The sequence below is a fragment of the Alosa pseudoharengus genome, unplaced genomic scaffold, assembly GCF_046254945.1.
Source record: "Alosa pseudoharengus isolate Yale_2024_CS ecotype anadromous, Long Island Sound unplaced genomic scaffold, YU_APseudo_1.1 YU_APseudo_1.1_scf_5, whole genome shotgun sequence".
Classification (NCBI taxonomy): Eukaryota; Metazoa; Chordata; class Actinopteri; order Clupeiformes; family Clupeidae; genus Alosa; species Alosa pseudoharengus.
Window position 1 is genome coordinate 15,566,654 of NW_027468837.1, and position 14,429 is coordinate 15,581,082.

Consider the following 14,429-nt stretch of genomic DNA (forward strand, 5'->3'; position numbering starts at 1 on the left):
AAAATTATACCAGTGTAAACGTTTGCATCCCCCTCCTTTATGGTTATGGGATTTTGCAGACGCCTTTCCTTTATGAAATGAGAGACACTTTACTGTAGGCCATGTATGGCCTTCTTGAAAAATCTGTGCACATTTTCTATAATAATCAAGTATGGAGACTGGGAAGCCCAAGCCAAAACTTTCATCTCAGTCAGTAGAGAACATTGTGCAATATGCACATCCTAGGTGCAGGACAGAAACAACAAAATAGTCCACACACTTCATGATTTTTCCCGCTTTTGTTTTATTTGTCATGCTAGGCTTAAATAAACGTTTCTAAAAGTTAATCTAAGCCAAGCATGACTCAATGAAACAAAAGAAAGAAAAGAATCAAGAAGTGTGCAGACTCCTTTTTAAAGAATATTAACACTTTCATCTCTTTAATGAAACATTCACTGCCTTTTAGCTTTTTGACTGTGGATACACTTTGTTTTAAAAAATCTTTTGATATTGCATTGCATTCAAGTTCGGGTTCTTTATTTCTCATATGTGCAGTGGCCTCACAATGAAATTGTATCCCCCATCTCATGCAGAGACCCAGTGTCTGATGCACGCATACATCAGTCCAAAACATCAGGAGCCTTCACTTTAACTGGGAATCTACTGGTATTTGCCTCTCCTCATGGGCAGTTTTCTTTCTTGCATGTGACATGTCCAAAGTATGACCAAATAATTTGACTTTGGTCTCATCCTGAGACAATAATAACAATTGAGGGAACATTCCCTGAAGATTAGATTTTGGATGAACCATGGTTCCCATGGAAAGTTTTCTTAATATTCTATAAACGTTAGTTTTTGGTTTCTTGTTAACTTCCCAGAATGGGGTCAAAAATGACCTCATTTAGAATTAATGTGTTTTATACTGTAAACTTAAGAAATGTATTTAAAGGGACACCAGGCAAGCCTGATGCTTTTTCTATACGAAACTCCCCCTCGCTCGGTCTGAAGCTCTTTTCCTTTTCTTTGCATCTTCCGTCAAGGGTTTTCGCTGCTTCTTCGCCGGCTCTGCCATTATACACACGTTTACAACAATCCCTAGCGTTTCGTTAGCCTCCCTCTGTGCTGTGGATGCAGGATGGAAACTGAAACTGCTTCGGTCGCCGGGTACGATACACTGAACTTGCAAGCGGGATATTCTTCCTACAGGCAGTAGAGGCGGGCGAGAGACTCTTCATTCGCCCTGTAATGAGTCATTTAACCATATACCGACTTACGAAGATGAGTAATTAACACGAAAACGTTGCCTGGTGTCCCTTTAATTGTGGTTAAAGATGATGATTTGATGATGATGATAATGATGAGAACAATAATAATAATAATATTTATAATGTTTTTAATTTTTATATATTTTTAAGATTTGTTGCCTCATGGCAACATTGTACCATAATGGTAAAAAGGTAAATAATTCCTATTTTTAAGAATTAAAGCTAACTTATTAATGTAAAACACCTGTCCTTATAACTTAACACTAACACAAAATATTTATCTGGTTTTCAATCTGGTTAACAAAAATCTCATTTTAAACTCAGTTTTTGCCCCCAGGCCACATTGTACCATCGCGGAATGTAAATCAATATTTTACAGATATGAAGCTATAATAATACAAATTATCATATGAAATCATCAAAATCACTGTTATTTACTAGTTAAAAGCTCCTCAGGTACAGTATATATACACACACAACCTCACACTCACACATATCCATGAGTTTGCACACTTACACCCATGCATACTCATGTATGCATACTGATGCACACTTATACACACACACATTACAACATCCACTTTCCCTCTGAGACCTGTACCTGACTTTCTGAAAGTTTAGTAAGCAATTTGTCTCAAAAGAGAAACACAGGGGGTAGGCCTATAGCAAATAGAGGGATCAGTCAGGCCTCAAACACTTAGATTGTCAAACTTGGGGCTACAGGGTACAGGGTAGCAAGTCTGTAGCTTCACAGCAACTCCAAAAAGCCATGGATGTTTGTATGATAGTTAAGGCACATACTCAACCATAGTGATGGCATTCTATAAAACTTCATGAAGCACACTCATGCACTTCACATATATAGGTTCTTCCCTACTTAGCATATTTGGTATGGCCATATGCGAGTCCGTTATGGTTCAATGTTGCCTCAGGGCAACATGTAGTTTTTTTGTAATTTCCTATGACACCTACATTTATATGTTATGAAAAGTTGTTGATAATACATCAGTAAATGTATACCTGATAGTCACAGTTGATAAAAATCTAAGGTTCCTAGGGTTAAATCATTTTGACCCCACGTATGGAAAAGTGTGGTACTGATACAAAAAATGCCTTTACTTAAAAAATATACCAATTAGATACAAATCCAAATGGCCTCATGTCAAAGGCAACCTATTTGACGAATACATGGAAGATGAAACAATAAAAAAAATAAAATGACCAAGATATTGCAAAACAAACTTAAATGTAATAGAAACCCTGTGCAGAAATCTGCATGGTAAATTGTGGATAAATATGCCCAGAACAATGGGCTCAAAGAAGACCCAGAAGATACAAAAGCTGCTCAGTCAGAGCTGCTCAGCCTCTACACAAAGAGGTTGGAGAAGATTATAAAGGGAAGATGTAGAAAGTACATATTAGGCCAATATAACATTAAATTAAAGGGAATGTAAAAAATATCACTATCTTTTTCTTTTCATAGGCTACACTCTTTTGCCATTTTTTAATGTCATTGATAGCTCTATTCGTTGCATGTAGGTTAGTAGTCTAATGCAGTGCTTAAAAAAAACAGATCCGAGGTTTTGGGTAAAAAGTAGTTTTTAAAACCAGACACAGTAACATATCTTAAGTGAACTAGCCTATCCTTTTTCTTTTTTGGCGTGTAGACCTACATCCCTATCTTATTAGACTTTAAAAAATCTTTTAAATAGCCTATTTCTGGGTTGGTGTAACTAAGACAGTGTAACAGCACTTGGGGCGTTACAACGTCTGCATCAAAATCAATGTAGCCTTTTTAAAACGTTACAGTTTGATACAATGTTTACATTTACCAAACTTGACAAGCGAAAGTAAAAAAGGAAGTTGTGTGACATCATGCTTCGGCTCCTTTAAAGTGTGTTTTAAACTTCCTGTTTGGTATAGTACAGGAAGAAAAGGTAATGGCGACGCAATTGGGGTCTGAGTCCCCTTGTAAGGGGGCAAGACGAAAGAGCCGTAATGGGAATATAATCACAAATATCAGACAGAGCCAGATCACAGGACAAGGATTTAGTCGAGGGACTCAGGTAGGACTCATTTGGAGCGATGTCTTGTAGCTGCTACTGAAGGAGGGTTTACTTGACAATAGGGAGCTTGCTACTATTAGCTACATGGCTAGGTAGCAGCGTTAACATTAGCCTAAACTTGTACCAGAGTTTGCTTTGTATGCTTGCTAGCATATGCTTGCAACAATATGTCATTTACATTATGGTCAGAAGACACCGTTACCGTCATTGCCATTTATTTATATAATAGCTAACTGGCTTTATGAATCACATAGGGTTTTGTTTAGGGTGTATACTTACAGAAACATGTTAGAACAAACCACAGCTAACATTACAACCAAGGATTGGTAAATCCTTGCTATTGCTAGCAGTTGACGTAGCCTAAGCAATAACGAAAACTGTATTACTTGAGACAGTTACTAAACTATCCCTTGGCAGCAACATAGTTTGACATTTTCATTAGTAGGGTCCTAGACATGTTCTACTCCTACTTTGTTTCTGACTGCTGTTATGACTCTAATCTAACAAGCAAGTGTGTGCATGTGAAGATATTGTAAGTTAGCTCTGCTATCAAACTCGCTAGCAAGGTAACGTCACCCAGCTAACTGTAAACAGTAGAAATTAGCTAAATTGGATTGGATTATTATCTTTAAATGTCCACTGTGGGATGTTTGTCACCTGTACCTTATAATTGCGTTTACAGATATGTTTGGTGCATAGTTGTTTTTACTTCAGTACTGCCAGTTATAAATGGTGTTATTCATCTGCTGGTGTCAGGTTAATTTGTTTCTATCTGTTTTAAGTTTCGGTTGTAATCAGTTACTGTTACAGTCGAGTGCACATAATGCACGAGAGCTTTAAGGCGTTTAACTTTGCTCTGTACAGAATAATTCTCATACCAGGGAGGAATTATTGTGTTTGTGGAATACTCTGCAACGTGTAGTTGACGTTGAGCACTACACACAGTTAGCATATAGAGGATGGAGCCATTCATTTGGTCATTTTTATGCCAGAACATTTCTGAGGGGGACCCCAGACTGCCTAAAAAAGAAAATAAACTTATCTCCTGGCAAGTGTGTTGTTTTCCCCACTGTTAGAATAAGTGTTAAATATGTGTCCCCTTGTATCAAGAACCATATAACTGCTATATAAAACCTGCAGCAGCCCAAACGCCAAGCTTAGTTTTATTCTGTGTGAGTGATTGGACAGTTGAATAAAGGCTTTTGTGAGACAGTCTCTCATGGGCCTACTTGAAATGAAGAGCACATTTCCCGGGAGCCTGGGGCAGCACTCTTTTGGACATCTGGGCCGTCTTGCACACAGACCCATCTGAATGCAATAGAACATGTCCCTCAATGACCCATCCAGACTCCCAGGCTTGGTTCCCACCAATAGATGGGCTTTCTCTAAAGCCTGCAGCCTTCTGAAAGCCCTTCTGTGGACATGCAGGATGCTTTATTGGCGTCAAATGCAATGTGGGCCTTACCCCCCCCCAAAAATCATCTGAAAGGCCTGCTAAAACAAATTGATAGTGGTATAGCATAGGCTATAAATATTGGCAAACAGTTAGTTTGAAAGCTTGCACAATTTGTCCCTTCTATTTCTTAGTGACCCCTAACTGTGATGCTGCATTCCTTGAAAGTGACTGTCAATGTCATCTTTTTACAACCAGTTTTTGTCACTGATAAACATGGATGTAATAGCGTGAGAAGTGTTCCACTCCTGTAGCATTGGAGGAGTTGTCAGTGTTTAGGCTATCTTGTTGAGCTTTTTTGAGAAGGCACGTCACGTGACTGTCTATCAGATGTGCCTTGATGCTATCTCAAAGGGGAAGAATGTGTGTGAACATTATGTATGCCTTGACATGTTCATATTTTATAATCTATAATGTCTCAAGGCTGGCTAGCTTGTTGGTCCGCTGTAGTGAATGGCAGTTCAGCATGATGTCATAAGCTCTTTCACTCAGTAGTGTTGTGTTTATGCTTTCACTGTCAGACAAGCCAAACAAAAAGCACAAAGATGTACAACTGAAAATAACTGTGGGGAAATATGTGACAGTGACAAATACTGTCATTATGTGACATGACTGATTTGTTATGGATAGACATGTATTATTCTGCTCTTTTATCTCGGACTACTGTTGACGTGTGTGTGTGTGTGTGTGTGTGTGTGTGTGTGTGTGTGTGCGTGTGTGTGCGTGTGTGTGTGTGTGTGTGTGTGTGTGTGTGTGTGTGTGTTCCCCCCTCAGCTCCCTGAGGCTCTGCTGCAGGAGAGAGACAAGCTGGCCAAATGGCACGGTATCCCAGTGCTCCTGCAGGGCCTGCACGAGAGTAGCCACCTCAACAGCGACTTCACACACACGCGCAGCGTGCTCAAGGTATTCGGCTGCACACACACACCACAAGGACAGCAGACCTCCATCTCCCTCAGAGAGAGTGAGACGAGTTCAGTGCTATTTTAAGTACCCTTTGGCCCCCTGCACTAAATAGTTAATGAATGAATACACTGTACATGTTATGTAAGTACATGCTGTGACTAAAGTCTTAGCCTAAAAAAGTAAGACCAGCATTGAATTGCATTCATTGTGACTCAAGTGTAGCCTGGTTAACACGCAGACCGTATCAATTGTAATTGAGAGTGGGTCTGGAAAAGGTTCATTGTCTTACGACATCCAGCAGGGGCGTAACTAGCAGTGAAATTAAACTTAAGTTGGTGCATTTAACTATTACCAAATCGTTTCAGAAGTGTAGCAGTCTCGTAAACAAAGGTCTTAAATGCAGTTGTTTACTCAATTCCAAAGAAGCCTGCACACCTCTCATCATTGCTGTTGTTAATGCAAGTAAATGTGAGATCCACCAGAAATCGAATCTGATGCTGTGTCCATCCTCAGCTGGGGACTGCTCTGTAATCAAAAGCACACAGTGAAGACTAGCATGCAATTCAACTGTTTTTTTGGAAGCATCCAAGGGTGTCCCTGCTGTGTAGCTGTGATCATAGATATTTGAAAGCTAAATACCGCACCTGTCTGATTTCCAGTCAGTCACATTTTTCTCTATTGGCCTCCAGTTATTGTCCACCAAGATGGTGGCGTTATTACGTACGTTCATGAGCCCGATGCGGTATCTAGCTTTCTAACATCTATGGCTGTGATGGCATGATGGTAGAAAGGCCAAATGTCTGGATATCATTTCAAATGGAGCTAAAGTACAAATGGGATTGATTTCACTCCAGTGAAATGGGCTTTATATGAAAATATCTTCTATGTAAAATAACAGGAACAGCATCTCAATCTCACATTCCCTTTGACCGCAACTCTCCACTCTGAGTTCTTTGCATTGCTTTTTAACATGACGTTTGACTCTTTATTAACTTTATGAACTTGACATTAATTACAGTTTAGCTCACTCTGTCCCTCTCCACGCTTCCATGTCTCTGAATACTGTGATTGATGAGCCTATTTGACTGTAATGATGCCGTCCATCTGATGGGCATTTTTGGCTTTGCAGGAGCTGTCTTCCCTGCTGTCCATGGAGGCCATGTCTTTTGTGACGGAGGACAGGAAGACGGTTCAGGAGTCCTCCTTCCCCAACACCTACACCTTCGACTTGTTCGGTGGGGTAGACGTGAGTTTGCTTTGGCCCTGGTTTGGAATATTATTACACAGACATTCTGTCTCTCGTGTGTTCAGGGCTGCAGGTCGTTTTTTTTTGCTCTCTGAGCAAAGCGTATATATATCTTTGTGATATAAATCTCTCTCCCCCCCCCCCCCCCCCCCCCCCCCTTTCTGCCTTTGTCGACCCACAGCTGCTGGTGGAAATTCTGATGCGACCTACCCTCACCGCGCTGAAGAAGAAGCCCAAGAGTGAGTAAGCTTGCACGCAGGCCAGCAGTATACTCTGTGCGTCTGCGCGAGTATGCGAGGGTCTGCGAGGTTCTGCTAGGGTCTGAGTGACGTAAAGTCCATGCTTCCATGGTGTCCACAGCCTTTCTGTGTACACATCCGCAACCAAGTGTAGTCAAGTCCTTTGTCTAATAAAACCACACACACAGGTTTATCTAAACCTTCCTTAATGCTGTTTTCATTACTGGTGACTGGGGACTGCTGTGGGCAGGACTGTCTTTGTCACCCAGAAAGAGTCTAATCGAAGGGAGCACTTAATCTAGCTCCACTCTATCTGTGATGGCTCCTGTTATCATTCAGCAGAGCCAGCTGTTCAGTAACCCCTGGGTGAGTCTGACTAACACATGTGAATGTCTGGTTCTTACAGTGAATGACGACCTGGTGAAAGACTGCCTTAGTGTACTTTACAACTGCTGTATCTGTGTAAGTACTCCTGATATATCCAGTGCCTTTCTCAAGTTACAGATATTAGTATTGTTATATAAGTGTTGTTATTATGGATACGTTGTCTTCTGTATAGCCACATCAATTTAGTGTTTTGCACTTTTGTCCTATAAAATAATGAAGTGAAGCAGCAATCCTCTCTGTGAGATGAGATTTCAAAGTAGCTCCTTCTCTCATCCTCCAGCAACATCATGTCATCTTCAGCATTATGACTGATCAGTCAGTCAAAACTGGTGGTGGTGGTGGTTAGTGAGGCCCCCCCTTCCCTGTGAAGCGATTTTGAGTGTTGAGAAAAGCGCTATATAAATGTAACACGTTGTTGTTAAAAGCAGCTGTCTTTGTTCTCATTAGACGGAAGGGGTGACCAAAAGCCTGGCGGCGCGGGACGACTTTGTGCTGTTCCTCTTCACACTGATGACCAATAGGAAGACATTTCTACAGACTGCCACCCTCATTGAGGACATACTCGGTGTCAAAAAGGTCAGGGTCAAAGGCATGTTGCTCTGCACAGGTCAAATGTTGGGAGAAGAATAACACATAACACATAGCATGGTTGAAGAATAACACAGCTATTAAAAAGGTAAACATTGTTTTAGTGAAAATAAACACCCAGAGGTTGTCAAGAACATATTGAAGATATAGAATAAATACAGAACATGTAACATTTGTGAAATGCTTGAGTATTTGAGTTTTATTTTCCACTTCCAACATTACCAATAGTATAAGTAGCAACATCTGCGCCATATGTGGCGGCTTCCAATGATAGCAGAGATGGCACAGTACTTTGCAAGCACGTTTTGGCAATATGCAGGATTGTTGCGCAGTTATGGAAATATGAATTACCATTTTCTAGCCTGGAAAAGGAAAGGAATTTGGGTGGGAAAAGTCTGGAAATGTTGCTCCTAGTGATGCATATACATGAAAAATATCATAGGTCATAAGTAAAAATCCCAACAAAAATACACAGTTGTAAAAAACTTTCCAAAACCACGAAAAGTAGACAGGTCTAGAAGAAGTAATCAGTTTGGGAAAAGTCTAGTTATGATTTGGGGAAATTGGCTAGCACTCTGGTTTGGCTTGAGTCAAACATTGAATGAGCTGTTCTGACGACCAAAGCCTCTCTGTTTGGGCTCTGTCCCCCCATAGGAGATGATCCAGCTGGAGGATATCCCCAACCTGTGTGGCCTGGTCCAGAGCTTCGACCAGCAGCAGCTGGCCAACTTCTGCCGCATCCTCTCGGTCACCATCTCTGAGCCAGACCTTGGCAACGACGACAAGCACACGCTCCTGGCCAAGAACGCCCAGCAGAAACGCAACGCCAGCCCCTCTAGCGCTGAGCTGAACCAGGGTGAGCTAAACCAGAAGACTATCGGTTCTTCCCCTGCCACTTAATAGGAAAATGCATTTGTGATTTTAGGAAATATAAGACTATGTTCAGTCTAGGCTTCTTTTTAAAACGCTGTCACTGGCGTTTTTCTACAGTTCAGAGCGTCTTTTTAAAGGCACACTATGCAGGATTTTCACCTTTATGAAGACAATTTGATGGTAAACAAACTTGTAATAGGTGAATCATTCACCTAGCATAGCTATACAGCATAGACATAGCGAGTCCCTACCGAGAAAACCAGCCTTGTCAGTAGATGTAGCTCTTTGGAGTTTTTGCCTGTTGTTAATCCTTCACCTCCACAACAAAAGCATTTGCATTGTGTACAGGGGGGATAAGTCACGAGAAGTTTGCTATTTACAATTGCAGAGTAACATATAAATACATTGCGACTCTAGAGGGAGGTCTAAACTCGCCAAAAATACCTAAACCTGCATAGTATGCCTAGTTTGCCTTTAAAGTTGAGTAAAGTTCAACTCCTCAGAAAACGTCCCATGTTTTTTTTTTTTTTTGGATAGCTGACCTGTTAAAGGCTGAGTAATGAGATGTTCATAATTAGCAGAAATGGAGACGGTAGCATTGAAAAAACGTATTACGATCTAATTTGAATGCAGTGACCTATATGAGTTAAGCTGAATCACCATATTTATTTATGTAGTTAAACTGGACCTCTCGCAAATTGTCTGGACAGCTGAAGTATTTTGAAAATCTAGCATGTTAGCTAGTGATTAGCACACATTGTTATGCTTTTTGCTGCCAGCAGGTTTGCAAATGAAAAAAAGTGCCCTAGCCAACTTTTCTAGTCAAGTCTAGTCTGTTCGCACCCCATTTTATATATGTGGGAAATGTATACAATTTAAATGAAAAAGCTGTCAGCAATTTGGACGCCTAGTTATGGGTGGATTGGATGCAGTAAAAGACTATGAAACATTGAGTACATGCTTAGATTAGTCCAAATCCCATTAATCAGCGTTCAGCATCCATCCCCTGCAGATATACATGGTGTTCTACACACAGGTCCACGTTAGTTCCTTCAGTAATGTATCTCTGTCTCTGTATAGTGACATTGCTGAACATCCCTGGCTTCATCGAGCGGCTGTGTAAGCTGGCCACGCGGAAGGTGTCCGAGGCCCCGGGGGCTTCCAGTTTCCTACGGGAGCTGGAGGACTGGTACAGCTGGCTGGACAATGTGATGGTGCTGGACGCCTTCATGCTCATGGCCACAGATGAGGCCGAGCTCTCCAGCACAGGTAGCTGTACTAGTGTGGCTGCACTTCGGCCTGTATTTAGCCATAGGCAGCGTTGAAGTGATTTTTACCCAAAACGGGAAGTATATTTCAAAGTACACTTGTTGGAAAGTTTCAAATATTGGCCATATGTCATCCTCTCTTCTCTGTAAATTCCTCCTTTGTGTAAAACATTCATGGATTTTATTTGTTTGCTTTCATTGTCACGAGAGTGACAAGTACATGAGCCCATTTATTGAATGTCTTGAGATCAAAATATTTGCACTGTTTTACTGGAATAACAACACCCTGTCAACTCACTAGCTAGCGGTCAGTCTGCTGTAAGTCATTTATGAGAGCCAGTAAGACACGACTTTCAGTAATGGGACCTGGCTCAGTATGACTGGGCAATGAACACTCTTGACCTGCAGTCTCAGTGTGATGTGCTTTTTCTCAAGTTCCTGCTCTTGTGAGTGTTTCATGTTCTTCTCACCGCCCCCTGCTGGTTGCTTTGTGCTATGCAGAGTCCTCGGACGATGGCAGTTTGGTGGCGAGCCCCCTGCGCCACCGCTTGCCCCAGTCCATGAAGACGGTGCATGAGATCATGTACAAGGTGGAGGTGCTCTACGTGCTGTGTGTGCTGCTCATGGGACGACAGAGGAACATGGTGAGCAGCTCCACTGGAGAGATAGGACACACTACACGGAGGAGTGTATATATCACATACACACGCATACACATGCACACATACACACACACACACACAATGACCAGCAGACACTACTGCTGCTTTGGTAAATGGCTCTCTGTCTTCTCTGAAAGATAATCTAATTCACTGTCATTGATGAGTACATACACCTTGTAGCTTTGTTTATTTATACCGCCAATGGTACAGTGACTGCAGTTAAACACAATTTTACACCATTTTAATTGACCCATTGATACAAACCAAGGAATTCTGAAAAGGAGTTTTGCTCTGTCTTCAGCATTGGTGTATTTAACACTGCTCTGTGTTATGTACTGCATGTAATGTCATACGTCTAGACTTGTAATAATATGGCAACCCACGAGCTTGAGTGAGTGTGTGAACCATGTGTCTGAGTCGGGTGAGTGACTGTGTATGTGTGTGTTTATCTCCACCTGTTGCTTCTCATCCAGGTGCACAAAATGCTGGCAGAGTTCCGTCTTATTCCGGGACTCAACAACCTGTTTGACAAACTCATCTGGAAATACCCACCCACCAACCATGTGGTACATGGGCAGAACGAGAACTGTGACTGCAGCCCGGTAATGAACACAGACACAGACACAGACACAGACACAGACACAGACACAGACACAGACACAGACACAGACACAGACACAGACACAGACACAACTGTTTTTCTTGGTGCCACAAGAGTGTCCTTTTCCTTCATGTCTTATACTGTGGCAACTATGCAGGTCCCCAGTGTTAAGTGCACGTGTGCGTGTGTGCACATGCACACACACGTATTATCATAGATAATTTAGCATATTGTGTAGGTCTCATATATGAATATCTCCTCTCTGTGTGTAACCTCTGCATGCTATGCTAATGGGTAAGGTGTGTGCCCGATCCTACAAGCTGCACCAGAATTGTTGTAAAACAGTGTATATATATAAAAACAGCATAACAAACACACACAGCACATTTCTTTCATTGGTTCTGAAGGTGTTGGCCCCTCACATGTGCACATCTTTTTTTAACAGGAAATCTCCTTCAAGATTCAGTTCCTCAGGCTCCTGCAGAGCTTCAGCGATCACCACGAGTGAGTAAACCTTGTTGTCTGATTAGAAACCCTTTCACTTAGCTTTATTTCTGCTGTACTTAAAACAGTAGATGGTTGATTAGGACCTGTTGTAGTTTGATATTTGCTAATAATCTAGAATGTGATCTTTTTTAGGCTGCACATGTTTTAGACCTAAATATAGCATTGTGTGTTTGTTTGTTTGTTTGTTTTCAGAAACAAATATCTGTTGCTGAACAGCCAGGAGCTGAATGAACTGAGTGCCATCTCTCTGAAGGCAAACATTCCTGAGGTGGAGGCCCTGGTCAATACAGACAGGTACGCTGGCCCCCATCCTAACACCGGACTCAGCTTAAACCTTCACACAAACATGATAACGGTCCGTCAGGGGCAGACATTTAGAAATGCACTTTGTAAGTGAAGACTGTCAAATGGAACCAGTCAAAACTGGTGGAGGGAAAGGTACAGAGGCAGTCAGATCATGTGGAGAGATGATGAAGCCTGTTTGAAATGCAGGTGCGGAGATATCAGTCAGTCAGTCAATCAGGTGGATACCTAGGTCAAGTGATTGTCTGGACATGGAGAAGGACCGTGATGCTAGCCATGAAGATGATCAGAGCTGACAGCACTGATAGCAATGGTCTGTGGTGTCATCTGTGATCAACACTGATCTGCCCTGCTGTGTGTGTGTGTGTGTGTGTGTGTGTGTGTGTGTGTGTGTGTGTGTGTGTGTGTGTGTGTGTGTAGGAGTCTAGTGTGTGATGGCAAGAAAGGCCTCCTCACCCGTCTGCTCACAGTCATGAAGAGAGAGCCGCCTGACTCCTCCTTCAGGTGAGAACCATCAAAGAAAGATCTGTCAGTTAAGAAAGAAAAGTCTGTTAAGTGTGATTCCTGTCTCAGTGTCTAGTTCTTTCGCTCTCTCCTTTTCTCGCTCTCTCACCTTCTCTCTCACCCTTTTGCTATCTCTCACTTTTTTTGTGTACTTCCTGTCTGTGATCTTGCTCTTCTTCTCCACTTCTTGTTGTTTTTAATCTGGCGATCCGCTCATCTCACTGCTTGTTTGCATTAATCTTACTCAGTCCATTTTGATTGTACCTCTTTGTGGTATTCAGTCTGCTTCCCTCATTGATGTGTGTGCAGGTTTTGGCAGGCGAGAGCCGTGGAGAGTTTCCTAAGGGGAGCGACTTCCTACGCTGACCAGATGTTCTTGCTCAAGAGAGGCCTGCTGGAGGTCAGAGGGGACTCAGCAAATGCACACTTTCTCTAAACACTCTACACCATCTCTAAACCAACACTCACTCACTACACCATCTCTAAACCAACACTCACTACACCATCTTTAAACCAACACTCTCATAATACACCATCTCTAAACCAACACTCACTACACCATCTCTAAACCAACACTCATAATACACCATCTCTAAACCAACACTCACTGCACCATCTCTAAACCAATATTCCCACTACACCATCTCTAAACCAACACTCTCTACACCATCTCTAAACCAACACTCACTACACCATCTCTAAACCAACACTGTCATAATACACCATCTCTAAACCAACACTCACTACATAATCTTTAAACCAATACTCTCACTACACCATCTCTAAACCAACACTCTCTACACCATCTTTAAACCAAAACTCACTACACCATCTCTAAACCAACAGTCTCACACTACACCATCTTTAAACTAACACTCTCACACTACACCATCTCTAAAACAGCACTCACTCTACACCATCTCTAAACCAACCACTAAACCCACTTGATACTAGATACTATACTAGCTATCCTCTCGTACTCTGCACATTATCTCTGGGTGCACTCTTAACCAGTACAGGGATCTCATTAGGTCACATTTAAACTAATTTAAGTACATGTATTTATTTATTTATTTAAATAGGGATGACTATTCTAATGTGAACCCCATAGTAAATGGCTTCCTGTGTTGACCCCACCCCTTCCTGTCCTGTGTGCGCAGCACATCCTGTTCTGCATTATCGACAGTGGCTGTAAGTCCAGGGACGTGTTGCAGAGCTACTTCGACCTGCTGGGGGAGCTCATGAAGTTCAACATCGACGCCTTCAAGCGCTTCAACAACTACGTCAACACAGACGAGAAGGTACCAGTCCCTGCTTATGTGCCACCGGCTTGTATTGATGTATTCAATGTAATTAACTGATGAGTGATTTTTGATGCACATTTTTTGTGGATTTGTACATTCACACTGCCTCAGTTTCTCAGATTTCTGCTGAATCATGTAAGATTTGTTTTAGATGAGTACTTGTTATAAAATCTCTTTGGCTGAACAGGTGTAGCAGATGACTCATTACTGCTTGAAGCATTGGCTGTTTCCAGGTGTATTTTGGAATACTGTCTTTACACTGCGTGTGCGTGTGTGTGCGT

General features: G+C 41.9%; 1 protein-coding gene across 1 annotated transcript in view; it reads left to right on the forward strand.

Moving 5' to 3' along the window:
• Positions 1 to 3,180: 3,180 nt before the first annotated feature.
• The window catches only part of trpc4apa (transient receptor potential cation channel, subfamily C, member 4 associated protein a), a 17,489-nt gene continuing 6,240 nt past the window's right edge, over positions 3,181 to 14,429 (forward strand). The window contains exons 1-15 of the mRNA XM_076267484.1: positions 3,181 to 3,310; positions 5,538 to 5,666; positions 6,796 to 6,912; positions 7,094 to 7,151; positions 7,558 to 7,613; positions 7,986 to 8,114; positions 8,781 to 8,982; positions 10,080 to 10,268; positions 10,769 to 10,911; positions 11,403 to 11,531; positions 11,976 to 12,034; positions 12,230 to 12,331; positions 12,761 to 12,844; positions 13,154 to 13,244; positions 14,005 to 14,145. Coding sequence (XP_076123599.1) covers positions 3,185 to 3,310; positions 5,538 to 5,666; positions 6,796 to 6,912; positions 7,094 to 7,151; positions 7,558 to 7,613; positions 7,986 to 8,114; positions 8,781 to 8,982; positions 10,080 to 10,268; positions 10,769 to 10,911; positions 11,403 to 11,531; positions 11,976 to 12,034; positions 12,230 to 12,331; positions 12,761 to 12,844; positions 13,154 to 13,244; positions 14,005 to 14,145 — 1,755 coding nt within the window. The 5' untranslated portion in view covers positions 3,181 to 3,184. The remainder of the gene's footprint in view (positions 3,311 to 5,537; positions 5,667 to 6,795; positions 6,913 to 7,093; positions 7,152 to 7,557; positions 7,614 to 7,985; positions 8,115 to 8,780; positions 8,983 to 10,079; positions 10,269 to 10,768; positions 10,912 to 11,402; positions 11,532 to 11,975; positions 12,035 to 12,229; positions 12,332 to 12,760; positions 12,845 to 13,153; positions 13,245 to 14,004; positions 14,146 to 14,429) is intronic.